The following is a 16,200-nucleotide window of genomic DNA, read 5'->3' on the forward strand; positions in this document are numbered from 1 at the left end:
CCACATCCAACTCCCTCCCGAACACATCCAATGAACTGGCATCAACAACTCTCCGCGGCAGGGAACCCCACAGGCCAACAATTCCCCGAGTGAAGAAGTCTCTCCCAATCCCAGCCCCAAACAGCCCACCCCCCATCCCAAGAGCGTGCCACCCCCCCGGCTCCGGACCCACCCAACATCGGGAACACTCCCCCCGCACCCAACCCGCCCCGTCCCGTCAGAATCCTTCCCAAATGCCGAACACCCCCGGATGTCGAGCCCCCAGCCCCGACCACCCCGGAGCCACGCCCCCGCGACGCCAACCACACCACATCCACCAACCGCCATCTGCGCAGTCAACCCGTCCACCCCACTCTGAACACTCCCCGCACCGAGGCACAGAGCACCCAGACCCGCCCCTCCAACACACTTCGACCCCCCAGACCTTCGCTGTAATGTGGCCCCTCTCGTCCCCCGCCCTGGGTTTCTCCACCCCCCACCTCCACCACTCTCCCCTCCAACCCCCGCCCCCGTCTCCCCTCATCTTCCCTCTGCCTCCCCGCACAGGCTCCCATCTTGGGGGCGGTAACCTTCTGGGGCAGGGAATTTTAGCCCCCAGCGTGGAAGTCCTGCTCCCGCTGCAGAATTGGCCTTCCCACCCCTCAATGGAAGCGGAGTGCAATTTCCCACACTCCACTTCCTTTGGGGGCAGTTACCGGGGCACGACTGGATGCTCCTGTGACAGTTTGAACTGGTGCTCTCCATTCTCTGTCCTGTGACAGTTTAAACTGATGCTCTCCACTCTCCCGTCCTGTGACAGTTTGAACTGGTGCTCTCCACTCTCCCGTCCTGTGACAGTTGGAACTGGTGCTCTCCACTCTCTGTCCTGTGACAGTTTGAACTGGTGCTCTCCATTCTCTGTCCTGTGACAGTGGGAACTGGTGCTCTCCATTCTCTGTCCTGTGACAGTTGGAACTGGTGCTCTCCATTCTCTGTCCTGTGACAGTTTAAACTGATGCTCTCCACTCTCCCGTCCTCTGACAGTTTGAACTGGTGCTCTCCACTCTCCCGTCCTGTGACAGTTGGAACTGGTGCTCTCCACTCTCCCGTCCTGTGACAGTTGGAACTGATGTTCTCCACTCTCTCTCCTGTGACAGTTTAAACTGATGCTCTCCACTCTCCCGTCCTCTGACAGTTTGAACTGGTGCTCTCCACTCTCCCGTCCTGTGACAGTTGGAACTGGTGCTCTCCACTCTCTGTCCTGTGACAGTTGGAACTGGTGCTCTCCACTCTCTCTCCTGTGACAGTTTGAACTGGTGCTCTCCACTCTCCCGTCCTGTGACAGTTGGAACTGGTGCTCTCCACTCTCTCTCCTGTGACAGTTGGAACTGGTGCTCTCCACTCTCCCGTCCTGTGACAGTCTGAACTGGTGCTCTCCACTCTCTCTCCTGTGACAGTTGGAACTGGTGCTCTCCACTCTCTCTCCTGTGACAGTTGGAACTGGTGCTCTCCACTCTCCCGTCCTGTGACAGTTGGAACTGGTGCTCTCCACTCTCTCTCCTGTGACAGTTGGAACTGGTGCTCTCCACTCTCCCGTCCTGTGACAGTTGGAACTGGTGCTCTCCACTCTCTCTCCTGTGACAGTCTGCACTGGTGCTCTCCACTCTCTGTCCTGTGACAGTTGGAACTGGTGCTCTCCACTCTCTCTCCTGTGACAGTTGGAACTGGTGCTCTCCACTCTCCCGTCCTGTGACAGTCTGAACTGGTGCTCTCCACTCTCCCGTCCTGTGACAGTTGGAACTGGTGCTCTCCACTCTCTGTCCTGTGACAGTCTGAACTGGTGCTCTCCACTCTCCCGTCCTCTGACAGTTTGAACTGGTGCGCTCCACTCTCTGTCCTGTGACAGTTGGAACTGGTGCTCTCCACTCTCCCGTCCTGTGACAGTTGGAACTGGTGCTCTCCACTCTCTCTCCTGTGACAGTTGGAACTAGTGCTCTCCACTCTCCCATCCTGTGACAGTTGGAACTGGTGCTCTCCACTCTCCCGTCCTGTGACAGTTGGAACTAGTGCTCTCCACTCTCTCTCCTGTGACAGTTGGAACTGGTGCTCTCCACTCTCCCATCCTGTGACAGTTGGAACTAGTGCTCTCCACTCTCTCTCCTGTGACAGTTGGAACTGGTGCTCTCCACTCTCCCGTCCTGTGACAGTTGGAACTAGTGCTCTCCACTCTCTCTCCTGTGACAGTTGGAACTGGTGCTCTCCACTCTCCCGTCCTGTGACAGTTGGAACTAGTGCTCTCCACTCTCCCGTCCTGTGACAGTTGGAACTGGTGCTCTCCACTCTCCCATCCTGTGACAGTTTGAACTGGTGCTCTCCACTCTTCCGTCCTGTGACAGTTTGAACTGGTGCTCTCCACTCTCTGTTCTATGACAGTTGGAACTGGTGCTCTCCACTCTCTCTCCTGTGACAGTTGGAACTGGTGCTCTCCACTCTCCCATCCAGTGACAGTTGGAACTAGTGCTCTCCACTCTCCCGTCCTGTGACAGTTGGAACTAGTGCTCTCCACTCTCTCTCCTGTGACAGTTGGAACTGGTGCTCTCCACTCTCCCGTCCTGTGACAGTTGGAACTAGTGCTCTCCACTCTCCCGTCCTGTGACAGTTGGAACTAGTGCTCTCCACTCTCCCGTCCTGTGACAGTTGGAACTGGTGCTCTCCACTCTCTCTCCTGTGACAGTTGGAACTAGTGCTCTCCACTCTCCCGTCCTGTGACAGTTGGAACTGGTGCTCTCCACTCTCCCGTCCTGTGACAGTTTGAACTGGTGCTCTCCACTCTCCCATCCTGTGACAGTTTGAACTGGTGCTCTCCACTCTCTGTTCTATGACAGTTGGAACTGGTGCTCTCCACTCTCTGTCCTGTGACAGTTTGAACTGGTGTCTGCACTCTCTGTCCTGTGACAGTTGGAACTGGTGCTCTCCACTCTCTGTCCTGTGACAGTTGGAACTGGTGCTCTCCATTCTCCCGTCCTGTGACAGTTTGAACTGGTGCCCTCCACTCTCCCGTCCTGTGACAGTTTGAACTGGTGCTCTCCACTCTCCCGTCCTGTGACAGTTGGAACTAGTGCTCTCCATTCTCCCGTCCTGTGACAGTTGGAACTGGTGCTCTGCACTCTCTCTCCTGTGACAGTTGGAACTGGTGCTCTGCACTCTCTCTCCTGCGACAGTTGGGACTGGTGCTCTCCATTCTCCCGTCCTGTGACAGTTGGAACTGGTGCTCTGCACTCTCTCTCCTGCGACAGTTGGAACTGGTGCTCTCCATTCTCCCGTCCTGTGACAGTTGGAACTGGTGCTCTGCACTCTCTCTCCTGCGACAGTTGGAACTGGTGCTCTCCACTCTCTGTTCTATGACAGTTGGAACTGGTGCTCTCTACTCTCTCTCCTGTGACAGTTGGAACTGGTGCTCTCCACTCTCCCGTCCTGTGACAGTCTGAACTGGTGCTCTCCACTCTCCCATCCTGTGACAGTTGGAACTGGGTGCTCTCCAATCTCTCTATGAATCGGTCTATCCCTTTCTCCTTCTTAAACAAAGGTACCACATTAGCAGTCCTCCAGTCCTCTGGCACCACATCTGAACCCAGAGAGGATTGGAAAATGATGGTCAAAGCCTCTGCTATTTCCTCTTTTGCTTCACTTAGCAGCCTGGGATACATTTCATCTGGGCCTGGGGATGTATCCACTTTCAAAGCTGCTAAACTCCTTAATACCTCCTCTCTCACTATGTTTATTTCATCTAATATTTCACACTTCTTCTCCTCGATAATAGTGTCTACATTGTTCCTTTCTTTTGTGAAAACAGACGCAATGTATACATTAAGAACCATACCCACATCTTCCGCTTCCACACACAGATTCACACACTCATGGTCTCTAATAGGCCATACCCTTTCTTTAGTTATTCTCTTACTCTTAATATATTTATAAAACATCTTTGAGTTTTCCTTGATTTTACTTGCCAAGAATTTTTCATGCTCTCTCTTTGCTTTCCTAATATCCTTTTTAATTTCACCTCTGGACTTTCTACACTCCTCTAGAGATCGTGCAGTATTTAGCCCTTGGTATCAGTCATAAGCCTCCCTTTTTGGGTGAATGGGTTTTGGGAGGGAATTCCATTTTGTGGGGCAGTAAAGGCATGGCTGCCACTGATGGGTCAAAGGGAAGTGTGTCATGCACAAAAGGCCTGAGCGAGAGAAATGGATCGTTTGTAGGGCATGAGGAGGTTACAGAGATAGGGAGGGGCGAGGCCATGAACGTTCAAATGGAATTATCTGATTTCAGCAAGTGATTTAGCTTTTGTCTTTAACACTCCTCCAGATACTGTTGAATTATCAGCCACCTCAGAAGGAATTATTCTTTAGACATACCTGGCTATGGAAATATTGAGCTGCACTGATCCTTTTGCTGGACACGACGATCAAGTATCTGGACCAGGTGTGCCAACAGTATTCCAGAGTGTTAATGTTGAGTAATCCATCAGTCTGGAAAGGTAGATCCATCAATGGGAGCTCAGATTGTTTGCCCTCAACTCCAGATGAACCTGCTAATCAATCCTGTAAGAGGTAGAGTGATTGTCACATTTCAGGATTTTTGGAGCATTTGTGCCGAAGAATAGGCTTGAAAAAGAGTTACTTTAAAATGTTGGTTTTTCAAGCAAAATGTACTCACTCAAGTTCAGAAAAAAGTACCAAGATCAAAAGTGGTTCATATGCTAATGGCTGTTGTTTTCTTCAAAGACCGTAAGCAATAAGTAATTTGTTAATCGATTTAAGCAAATGATAAATATCTCATACCCATTGTGTTGGGGAGCCACTGGTCCCCAATGGTTGTGAACAGAGGGTAATTAAAAAAACAGAGACAGAGACACAGGCAGCCAGACCCAACACAGACTGTGAGAAGGTTAGAAAGCAGGACTGTGATTAGGAGTTATTGTGCTAAATCAAGTAGAACAATCAAGTAAATCAAGTGGGGTAGTGTAGTGTGTTCATTAGTTAATATTATTATGCCAAGACAAACTCTACTGATTGGAATAAGTGAATCTGATCACAACTATTGCAGTCTATGTTCATGTGCTGTGAAATCAATCAACTTAATGATTTTTATCAGGTCTCATTTTACTAAGTGTTTTTTCACTCTAGCTTTGAAGAGAATAAAGATGTAAATGCATAAATGACACTAATATCTGTTTCAGATCTCAAGGGAATACTATTGTTACACCCCAGGGTTACACTATATTGTTAGATATATGAGCTGAAATTTCCTCCAATTAAACATTGGGAAGACCAAAGCCATTGTCTTTGGATCCCGCCACAAACTCAGTTCCCAAGCCAACGATTCCATCTGGTCACTGTCTCAGGTTGAACCAGACTGTTCACAATCTTGACATTCTATTTGACCCTGAGCTGAGCTCCCAACCCCACATACTCTCCATCTCAAACACCACCCACTTCCGCCTCCATAATATCGCCTGTCCCAATCTCTGCCTCAGCTTATCTGCTGCGGAAAACATCATCCGTGCTTTTGTTACCTCTACTTTCAACTTTTCCAATGCTCTCCTGGCTGGTCTTCCATCTTCCACCGTTCATAAACTTGAGCTAATCCAAAAGTCTGCTGGCCATATCATAACTTGCACCAAGTCCCCTTCATACATTAGCCCTGTGCTCACTTACCTACTTTGGATCCTGGTCCATCAACACCTTGATTTTTACATTCTCATCCTCCAGTTCAAATCGGCTTGTCCCTTCCTGTCCCTGTAATCTCCTCCAGCCCTACAACCCTCCGAGAACTCTACATCCCTCCAATTCTGGCCTCTTGTGCGTTCCCTACTTCCTTCTCCCCACCATTGGCAGTCGTGCCCTCAGCCGTCTAGGTCCTAAGCTCTACAATTCCATTCCCAAACCTATTTTCCCTTCCACCTCTCTGTCCTCCTTTAAGATGCTCCTTAAAACCTACCTCTTTGACGAAGTGTTTGGTCACCTGTCCTAATGTATCCTTTTTTGGCTTGATGTCAATTTTCGTCAGATTATGTTCCTGTGAAGCATTTTGGAAAATGTAGCTACATTAAAGGGGCTGTTGTTGTTTGATATTGGGCAACATGGGCACATCCATAAACCTAAGATGCTCAGACCATTTACGGGAATGACGAGCACCACTGTACCTGACAGAATACCTGAGGCAAGGCCCGAAATGTGCAATAGTTGTCCTATCTGGGCAATCACCAGGAAGTGCTCTGCGCTGGTAAGTGGCGCCGCTTTAGTTGGTTAAGATCCAGCTATTTGCTGGGCACAATGGGGGTTAGGTGGACTAAATCCACCAAGAGAGGTTTAGCTTACATTAGGCAAAAGCAAATGGATTTCTCAGCAGTTTGCTTTGGGGACGATTAAGAATGAGAATGAATGTCTGTGCATTGCCATCTGGCTGATCAAAAAAAAATCTGACAGACACCAATACTGCTTTCTGACTTTTACCTGAAAAATTGTCAGATTGTGTTCTATACCACATCTTGAGAAATATGTCTTATTGTGGACTAAATGATTGGAAGCGTTTCTCTTGCGCCAACTCGGGCCCTTGTTAGTTGCTCATTGGACAGGCAGCAGCACTTATTTGCATGAAATGTCACAGAGCTGATGTTCCGGTGAAGAGCGCGGTTCCTTTCCTGGATTGTGTGACTCATAGGAGCGCAGGAGCATCGGCTCGGACCTTTGCTGCGGCTCCCTGGCGCAAACCGCTCTTCAGCAGCACACCGCCGGGCGCACGCTTCCAGCCTGCAGCCAGGTAAACACCTCACAAAAGCAAAATACTGCGGATACTGTATTCTGAAATAAACACCTTTCCTGCTTGAGTCTCAATGTGAATGGTTTGTACATGCATGGGTTGCTTTCACCTATGTTGGTTGGGAGTTGTTGGTTTTATCCTATTGCTCAGACACTTGCACTGGTAATAGTGTGAGCTCAGGTGTACCTGTCTGGGATCATTCCCAGAGAAGCGTTGCCCTCACCTCTGAAAGTTTCTTCAGTTGTGTGCCCAGGTGAAGGGGATTTAAAAGTATGCGCCCAGGTCAACGGCGCTCAAGTAAACTGTGACTGATTTGCGCGCCCCAAAGCGGAATTTCTCACTTGCCTTTCTTCGGATAATTGTCTTGTTTCTTTTTGGTCATGTTCGAAGATTCTGACCGTATCCTAATGAAGTATCTCTGAGCTGAGATAACGTTATTGGCAACCAGGCAGAGACTGCCCTGGCTGAACGCGTCGCGAGTTTTCAGTAACTTCCATAAAGCTCATGGTTAGCTTGACTTTTGACAGGTCTGGTTGGCAATGGTGTGGTTGTACCTGTACTCAGTACTGTACCAACTTTAGCTCTACACAGTCCTTGATCTGGATACACAGGATCACAGCTTCGCGAGTAAAAGCAGCTACTGCTTTTTTAAAAGTCGGTCTGAACTTTTTTCAGTTCAGGTGGATCTTACTGACCAGATAACAATTATGTAAATATATCTGTTAGGAAGATATTACTTTTTTTTAAAGTGGTTTAATTTTTGGTTTCCTTTGCATGTAAATAATTTGCTCAAGGTGTGACCTGTTATCTATAACACAAGCTATTCCACAGAACGAGTTTTGTCAGCAATGCAGAATTGATACTTATCTTGTAACTGCTTTTCAGAGAAGAATTCAAGTCTCACCGAAACCGGTTCTGGAGTTCTAAAAGAGGCTCTTGGGGGAGACGTGGGAGTCTTTAGTTCGTGCTTGCACAAGCAAAAACAGCTCAAGAGGATGTTGAAAAGCGGAGAGCATTGTTTCCCAAACTCCGACTACATTTCTTCACACGAATCACCAATATCTTGGGACATTAACGACCCCAAACTGCCCCAGGTGAGTGCATCTTCACAGGGCGCTCACACAACATCAGCTCCTGCGAGCAACATCTGGCAACCAAGTTATTAAGGTGGAACCTGTAACTTGTTTTCTACCTGCCAGCATATAGAAAATATACGCGGTTAAATTGGAGTGCGTGTAACATACCAACGGAAATTTATTTTAATTCCAAAGATAAAACCTTCAACACAAATTCAATGCGGATTGGTGCCCCGATCCCTTTATTAATTCTCTTGCAATACATCGAACCTTTCCAGAGTCTTGCGCATTTAAAAAGTGTGTTAAAGTAACAGTTCCAAATTTCAAAGGGTCGTATTGCTCGATATTATGTGAGGGGAAAGTGCAGAATTTACCAGAAAGGTGTGTATATAACTTAGGGTGTTACTCTCAGTTAACTGTTGCCTAATAGGCCAAAATATTTTGCATGTTACAAGGCGCGTTCTCACACCCCGTCTTTACATTTACTTATGGATTTAGTTATGGATTCTGTGTTTTTCCCCGATCGCCTAGTAGTTTTCTTTGTAAAAATTAGAAACATTTCCTCGAGGAATATTTAGATTATTTTCTGGCCGTGTTTTAAGCCTTACAAAGCGGCGGCATCAGAAAATCACCATTACAGCAAGTGGCAAATGCACAACCTGTACGTTTTGGTCACTGACTCGCTTGCAACCTAAATGGGCAAGTGATGCCCTAAAGTAGTCACATTTTACAATACAGTCGTGATGCCGAATGATCCACCAAAAGTCTCCCCAACCGCAAATTAAGCAGTTACATGAAGTCGCGTAAAGTGATCTGTTTGTGTTTGTCCATTCCTCAATTAGCATTTCACACGAGGTGATAACATCATTAGGGGAACCGTACGAGGGAAAGTTTCTGAATCTGGCCGCTGTCGGAGAGCTGAGTTTAATGTTATAGTCTGTTTGACTCAGTTGGTCGGACTCTGGCCTTTGAGTCAGAAAGTGGTGCACCCATTCTGGGCTTGAACATATCATCTGGGCCCCTTAATACAATGCTGCAGGGGTGCTGCATCGATGGGAGCGTTATCTTTAGGGTAAGATAGAAAGAGTGGATATAAAAGTTTCCACAGCTGTATTTGAAGAAGAGCAGGGATGTTCATATCCTGGCAGGTGACTACCAAATGCGCCTATGTAACACTTCAGGCAAGAGCAATTCATTGGCTGTGAAGCACTTTGGATGTACATGACAGGCACAATATAAGTGCCAGTTCCTTCTTTATTAACCTAGAACGCTTTAGCATCTTTTGGCATTTTAGATATTAATTCAGCTGCTTCTGTGTCAGGCACAGTACTTTTCAAAAACATTTCTCGTTGTTAGCTTAACATTATTCTTTAATAAGAACAGTTGAAAAATTAAACACAAAAAGATGTTAAAAAATACAGAAATAACTGATTAACTTTAACAAAGGAAGTGGTATAAATTACAGCATTTCTTTTTCAAATGACACATGCAGATAAAATTGGACAAGAAATTTCCTGTTATTAAAATATAACTAATCCCTGAAAATATTATATTGTCTATATATTATAATATACAGTACATTTTTTTAACTTTTATTCTAATCAAATTGTTTTAGGTTAATAATATTAAACATCTCTTTAATTGCCCTTTGATCAATAACATTCTTTATTAATGTACCTTTCAAGAACATGTTAGTTAATACAGATATATTAGTTAATAATGCTCATTAAAGCTAAGCTCTGAATTGAAGTCAACTAATAAAAAAATCTACCTGGATGATTTTATCAAAATTAAAGACACTTATGAATAACTCTCTACACTACAGGTATTTCTGACAATTTAATTTTCACTGTAGATTGTGATTGAAAGCACACATACAATAGAAAGCAACTACATTTTATTTATTGTTTAATTTCTCTTCGAAGGATGTGCATCAATTGGATAATTTCCAGGAATGGACGGATTCCTACGTAAAATTTATTTATACTGCGGATGATAAAAATGCGCAACGACATCAGAGCGGGTGGGCCATGAGGAATACCAACAACCACAACTGCCACATTCTGAAGAAATCCTGTCTCGGAGTAGTAGTTTGCACCAATGATTGCTCCCTACCTGATGGTAAAAAGATCTATCAGAGACCTGCCATATGTGACAAGGCACGACAGAAACAACAAAGTAAGTCAAATCTTATAAAATCGTCATCGATTCTGTCGTTACTTCATTTATTTGAAATTGTTTTTTTAAAAATTAACTTTGAACAAAACAAAGGGAAACTTATAAAACTAAATTATAATATTATTCTTGGTATCCACAAAACACTCTAATATTCAAAGTGAAAGTCCAAACTTTTTCACTGGTCTATTTGGGTCACTAGGTAAATTGAATATAGAAGAATGTTCCAAACACTTGATATTTCATAAGTATACAATTCACATTTACACTGAGAAACTTACAGGAAGACAAAAATAGATCAAATGATATCAGAAATGCAAAAGTACATCTATCAGGAAAGGATGAACAGGCTGGGTCTCTTTTTTTCTTGAAAAGAGAAAGCTGAGGGGTGACCTAATAGAGGTCTTTAAAATTATAAAAGGTTTTGATAGAATAGATACAGAGAGAGTTTTTCCACTTGTGGGAAAGAGCTTAACTAGAGGCCAACATGATAAAATAGTCACCGACAATTCAATCGGGAATTCAGAAGAAAATTATTTGGTCTCACCACTCTTTGGGTAAATCATTTTCTATTACAGGTTGTGGTTGAAGTGAATATTATGGATGCATTTAAGGCAAGGCTAGACAAGCACATGAGGGAGAAAGGAATAGAGGGTTATGCTGATAAAGTTAGATGAGGAAAGATGGGAGGAGGCTCAATTTCAGCATAAACACCGGCATGGAATTGGTTGGGCCGAACGGCCTGTTTCTGTGCTATATATTCTAATGCAGTTCTATGTAAATAAGTTTGTATTCATTAGTTCAATAGCTGACGTATTGTAACATGGGGAAATATCTGAAATTATTTAGGTACATTTGTATTAAATTAATGTTGGTGAAAGCCAGCTGAAGTACTCAAATCAACAAAGTTTATCACGTTTTTTTTCTTGCCAAGCCCTCAATAAATGTTACATGCCTGATTACCATAGCTGTCCTAAATAATAATAGTTTTGAGAGTTCAATAGCAGTTTCCTCTCATGGCTTCATTGATGGAACTGCAACCCTATAAAGCATGACCATCTGGATTCTGTTTTGAGGGCTGCACTGTGAACAGAAGCTGAATTTCAACTCTGGGATTCAAGCACTTGAAAAACAAACTTATTTCCTCTCCTAATGCTGCATGTCTGGAAACTCATCCCCCTTTCTGATCCTCATGCATCTGTCCCAATTCCCTTTCTCACCCAGTCCATCCCTGTGTTTCAATGGAATGGATCAGAGTAAATGCATTGAGCATGTGAGAAATTGGGTGTGGTGGGGAAGGAAGGGCTGGTCCTGTCCATCCTGTTTCAAGCATACTAGGTGCAGGAACCACTATCTGGATCCCAAGATCATTTGAGCATTTGTTAATTGTACAAAATATGTTATGACATTAAGCAAACTATATAATGATGGACTGAAAAAATGTTTTGGTTTGCAAGTGCAGATAGGTAAAGCGATTATAAAAAGCCAAAAGCAATTTAAGTTTTGTAAATATTAGCATGGAATACCTAGAGTAAAGATAAATTTGTACAAAGCATTGGTAAGGCTTTAGTTATACAATATTGTGTGTAGTTTTGTGGTTTCCGTTATGGAAAAAGAGCATTAAAACTATAGTGAGCATAAGACATAGATTCATCAAGATGATACCAGGGATGGGAAACTGCTATTTTATTCATTTGTGAATACAGAACGTTTGCACTTTTGTTTGAACTGAATACAAGTTAGTACCATGCTCAAAACAAACATTTTCACAAATTTCAAAACATCTCGTGGGAGCACAAGACAATTCTTCCACAGTTATGAGGAGAGACTTGAGATTATTTCCTTTGAAGCAGAGAAAGCTAAAAGGAGGTTTAATAGAGTTAAACAAATTTTGACAGGTTTTGTTGGATTGACTACGGAAAATCTATTTTGTTTGGAGAGTCATTGATGGTGAGGTGAAGAGTTAGGAGAAATTTATTTCTGCAGAGAGTTGTTAGAGCACAAAATATTTTGCTATAAAAGTGTTTAATGCAGAGATTAGTGCATATTTTAAGGGAATATTGAATAAATATTTGAAGCAGAGGAAGACACAGAACAATGGGGCGAGAGCAGGGCAGTAGAGTTAGTTTTGGATTGCTCTAGTAAAAAGCCGGCACAAACACAATGGGCCCAATGGCCTCCTTATGTGCTGTAACCTTCTAAGGCTCTGGATTTCAGTGAAAAGTATGATCCAAACTGTAATATAGTAAGTAGACAACCACGATTCACCACATTATATGTCATTCAAATACGTATATATATTTAAATAGAGGACTTTGCATGGCAAAGTATATATTTGATGACATTTTAATTCCACAATTGTCTACTTCACCAGTGGAATAAAAATACGTATTTGTTTCAATCCAAGAATGTCTAGCAATTTTTTTTAAAGATTTTCGATTAGGTTTTAAATTGGGTTATATTCTGGTATTGGGTATGTAAAAGAATAGATTTGCTGAGGAGTCCAAGGTCATTTGAGTGTTTTGCTGATAGCCAGATTAATAGACTTTCTCTCCACATTTATTTATTGTAATAAATGGATACATTACCTATACTTACACTCAGGTCTGGAAAATTAGTTCTATTTATCCATGTTATAGGAAATATGAAGTATGGCAGCTACATTTTCTGGAATGTAGGAAATGTTTGGAGTGGGTACAGAAGAGATCTACAAGAATGGTTCTAGAGATGAGGGATTATAGTTACGTGGATAGACTGGAGAAGCTGGGGTTGTTCTCCTTGAAGGTCAAGAGGAGATTTGATAGAGATGTTTAAAGTCATGAATGGTTTAGATAGAGTAAATAAAAAGAAACTGTATCCAATGACTGAAGGTTGGATAACCAGAGGGCACAGATTTAAGGTGATTGGCAAAAGAACCAGAAGCGACATGAGGAAAAACTTTTTAAAGCAACGAGTGGTTAGGATTTGGAATACATTGCCTGATAAAGTGGTAGAAACAGATTCAATATAGTAGCATTCAAAAAGGGAATTGGATAAATATTTGGAGAAAAAATTGCAAGGATATGGGTAAAGAGCGGAGTTTCAGGATTGCTCTCTGAAAGAGCCAGCGCAGACTCGATAGGCCGAATGTCCTGCTTCTGTGCTGTATTCTTCTACGATTCTACGACCAGTTGTTCAATACTTTAACAGATGTATAACAGGACCCTCATCTATCCCCTTCCCCCACAAAAGATAAATAAAAAGTGGAGGAAAGAAACCCTAGGCTAATTTAAGGGGGGGAAATTACTCTGGGAAATTGCTCCCTGACCCCAGAAAGTGAGCTATCAAGTTCTGGCGATCACGGATGGAGGTATCTCAAACTGCATTTTCTAAAGACCACACCAGGAAAGAAGAAATAACTTCACAATAAGAATATTAGTTATTTTTAGTTAGTTTAATATCATTGCTATTGGTTAGGTATCATTTGCATTCCACGAAAGCTCAACTACTGTCCTATGATACAACAGTAATACCAATCCAGCTCAATTACACACTCTTGATACAAAAGCAAAATACGGCGGATGCTGGAATCTGAAATGAAAACAGAAAATGCTGGAAATCTTACCAGGTCAGGCCGCACCTGTGGAGAAACAGAGTTAACGTTTCAGGTCGATGACCCTTCATCAGAACTAGAAATGTTCGAGATGGAACAGATTCTTAAGGAATTGCAGGGGCAGTGAAAAGCAGAAGAGATTTAAGAGACAAAAGGGATGTTGGTCAAAAATGAGATGGCAATGGCACAAGTTAAGAAACAAAAGATGAGTCTAGATGGGGTGTGAATGGCGGCCATGGGAAAAAGAAAAAAAGCGGGGTTTGTAAAAAAAAAAGAGGAAAGGGAAAAAAAATATGGGCAGAGGTTATGGTCTGAAATTGTTGAACTCTATGTTGAGTCCAGAAGGCTGTAAAGTGCCTAAACGAAAGATGAGGTGCAATTCTCGAGCTTGCGTTGAGCTAAATTGGAACAGTGTAGGAGGCCGAGGATGGAGAGGTCAGAGTGGAAGTGGAGCAGATAATTAAAGTGATAGGCAACCAGAAGCTCAGAGTCACGCTTACAGACTGAACAAAGGTGTTCTGCAAAGCAGTTACCCAATCTGCGTTTGGTCTCTCCAATGTAGAGGAGACCACACCGTGAGCAGTGAATACAGTATACTAAATTGAGAATACAAGTAAATTGCTGTTTCACCTGGAAGGAATGTTTGGGGCCTTGGACATTGGGAAGGGAGGAGGTAAAAGGGCAAGTGTTGCATCTCCTGCACTTGCGTGGGAAGGTGCTGTGGGAAGGGGAGGGGGTGCACACTCTCGCTAGTGCTTCAAGTGCTTATTGATGTCACACTTCTTGGACATCAAAGGAAAAAAAATTATCCTAGACATTTTAATCTTGAAGGCTGCTTCCCAAATATAATTGTGCATCCACCTGCAGGGTAACATAGCCCACAGGCCTTTGAACTTGCAATGCCTCTGAACTTGCAATGCCTCATTGGCACATAAGGGTACTACAATTGAAGGCTGTCTATCTGGTCCTTCTGTACTTTCAAGACCGGGTCTGCAACAATTATGGATGATGCATAGCACAGTAATTCATTCCATGAACAAATGTGGAGTTTTTTCATCTTCTGCACTGACTCTTTCCAGATCAGTTATAGAACCACTTAGCAACATTATGGCCAGAGCCAACAGTTGTAAACATGTTAGAGCTCATGAATCTCCTTTTCCAGTAATGGGGTTCACCAGAATGTCATCTCAGTAAGAATTGTCCATAGACTTTTGACATTTAGAGAGAATAAAATGTCCAGTCTCTCAACTGTCTATCAGTCTCTTGGAGCAGTTGATTATTTTCTGAATTTAATCTATTTGCTTGGAGTCCAGGATGAAATTAGAGATGGAGATGGCAGCGAGATCCCTGACTGACAAAGAAAATCAAAATTCTTCGTACTGTTGATTGTAAACTGAGCCAATCTCTTTCCCTCCATCAACAAAGGCTTGGCTAGTGAATAGTTATAGTTCTTGGAGAAGGATGTTCCCCTTCATAAGAAGATAATCTTTAGGAAGACTTCCATCAACAGGCCTTATATAATATAAATATTCCAAATTTATAGGACATTTAAGTTTGAAACCAAGCTCCAGACATGTATACACCTGTCATAGCAATATTTCACCTTAACTTGTCAGAAGGTCATTTTCTTCTCCAATTTATGAAGGGAGCCTGCAAAACTTTGTGGATTAATAGAAGCATCACCACGGATACTTAAGTCATGCTTCTAAGGTCTGTGATAGGAGAGTGCCACCAAATTTTAAGGAAATCCTGAATTTGATTTTATAGCAATTTACTTATCCGTCTTTACCTGCTGCCAGCGGTTAAATGTTATTGCATTACTCAGTGCGTTTTCTGTGTTGGCCCCAAATGGCCGTGTGGGTGCAATTGACTGCTTCTTGCAGCCAAAAATGAACACAAGCACCTTTCCCTACCACTACTGCTGCTGTTCAGTGACATTGATGGCGATTGCAAGATGGCTAAATAAAGCAGCTGTCATTTTCCCCTTATTGTGGAGCATGGCTGCAGGTCTTCACATTACAGGTGGCAGAGATTGGTCAGGGGAGACATGGATGGCTGCTGAATTCGCAAACACTGAAAATAAAAGAATACTCGCATTTATGTAATGCCTTATCATGTTGCCAAAATATCTCACATAGTGAATTACTTTTGGAGTGTGGTAAATGTTTGGGCAAAATTCCAGAAAAATTACATACATTAACTGAACCACAGTGACTTTTGTAAGCAAACGTGGCAGCCATTTTATGCACAACAAAATCTCACAAATTGAATGACCAGTTAATTTCTTTTTGATGGTGTCAATTGAAAGGAAATGTTAGCTAGCATTGAAGGAGAAACTTCTGTTCTTCAAATAGTGACACAGGATCTTTGCTCTCCATCTGTCACCACTAGAATAGGCATAGTCTTTGTTTAATGACATCCAAAAAGTGGCACCATTAACAATGAGCACACCTCAGTGTTGCATTGCAGTGTCAGCCTTGATTATGTGCTTAAGTCCTAGAGTGGAGCTAAAAGCCCAAACCCATCATAATCAACTGAGCCAAGCTGACACAA

At 43.3% G+C, this 16,200-nt stretch overlaps 1 protein-coding gene across 1 annotated transcript in view; it reads left to right on the plus strand.

Moving 5' to 3' along the window:
* The first annotated feature begins 7,799 nt into the window (after nt 1-7,799).
* LOC139267104 (chorion-specific transcription factor GCMa-like) overlaps nt 7,800-16,200 on the plus strand; it is a 28,052-nt gene continuing 19,651 nt past the window's right edge. The window contains exons 1-2 of the mRNA XM_070884906.1: nt 7,800-7,898; nt 9,806-10,058. Coding sequence (XP_070741007.1) covers nt 7,800-7,898; nt 9,806-10,058 — 352 coding nt within the window. The remainder of the gene's footprint in view (nt 7,899-9,805; nt 10,059-16,200) is intronic.

The sequence above is a fragment of the Pristiophorus japonicus genome, chromosome 7, assembly GCF_044704955.1.
Source record: "Pristiophorus japonicus isolate sPriJap1 chromosome 7, sPriJap1.hap1, whole genome shotgun sequence".
In the NCBI taxonomy this organism is placed as follows: Eukaryota; Metazoa; Chordata; class Chondrichthyes; family Pristiophoridae; genus Pristiophorus; species Pristiophorus japonicus.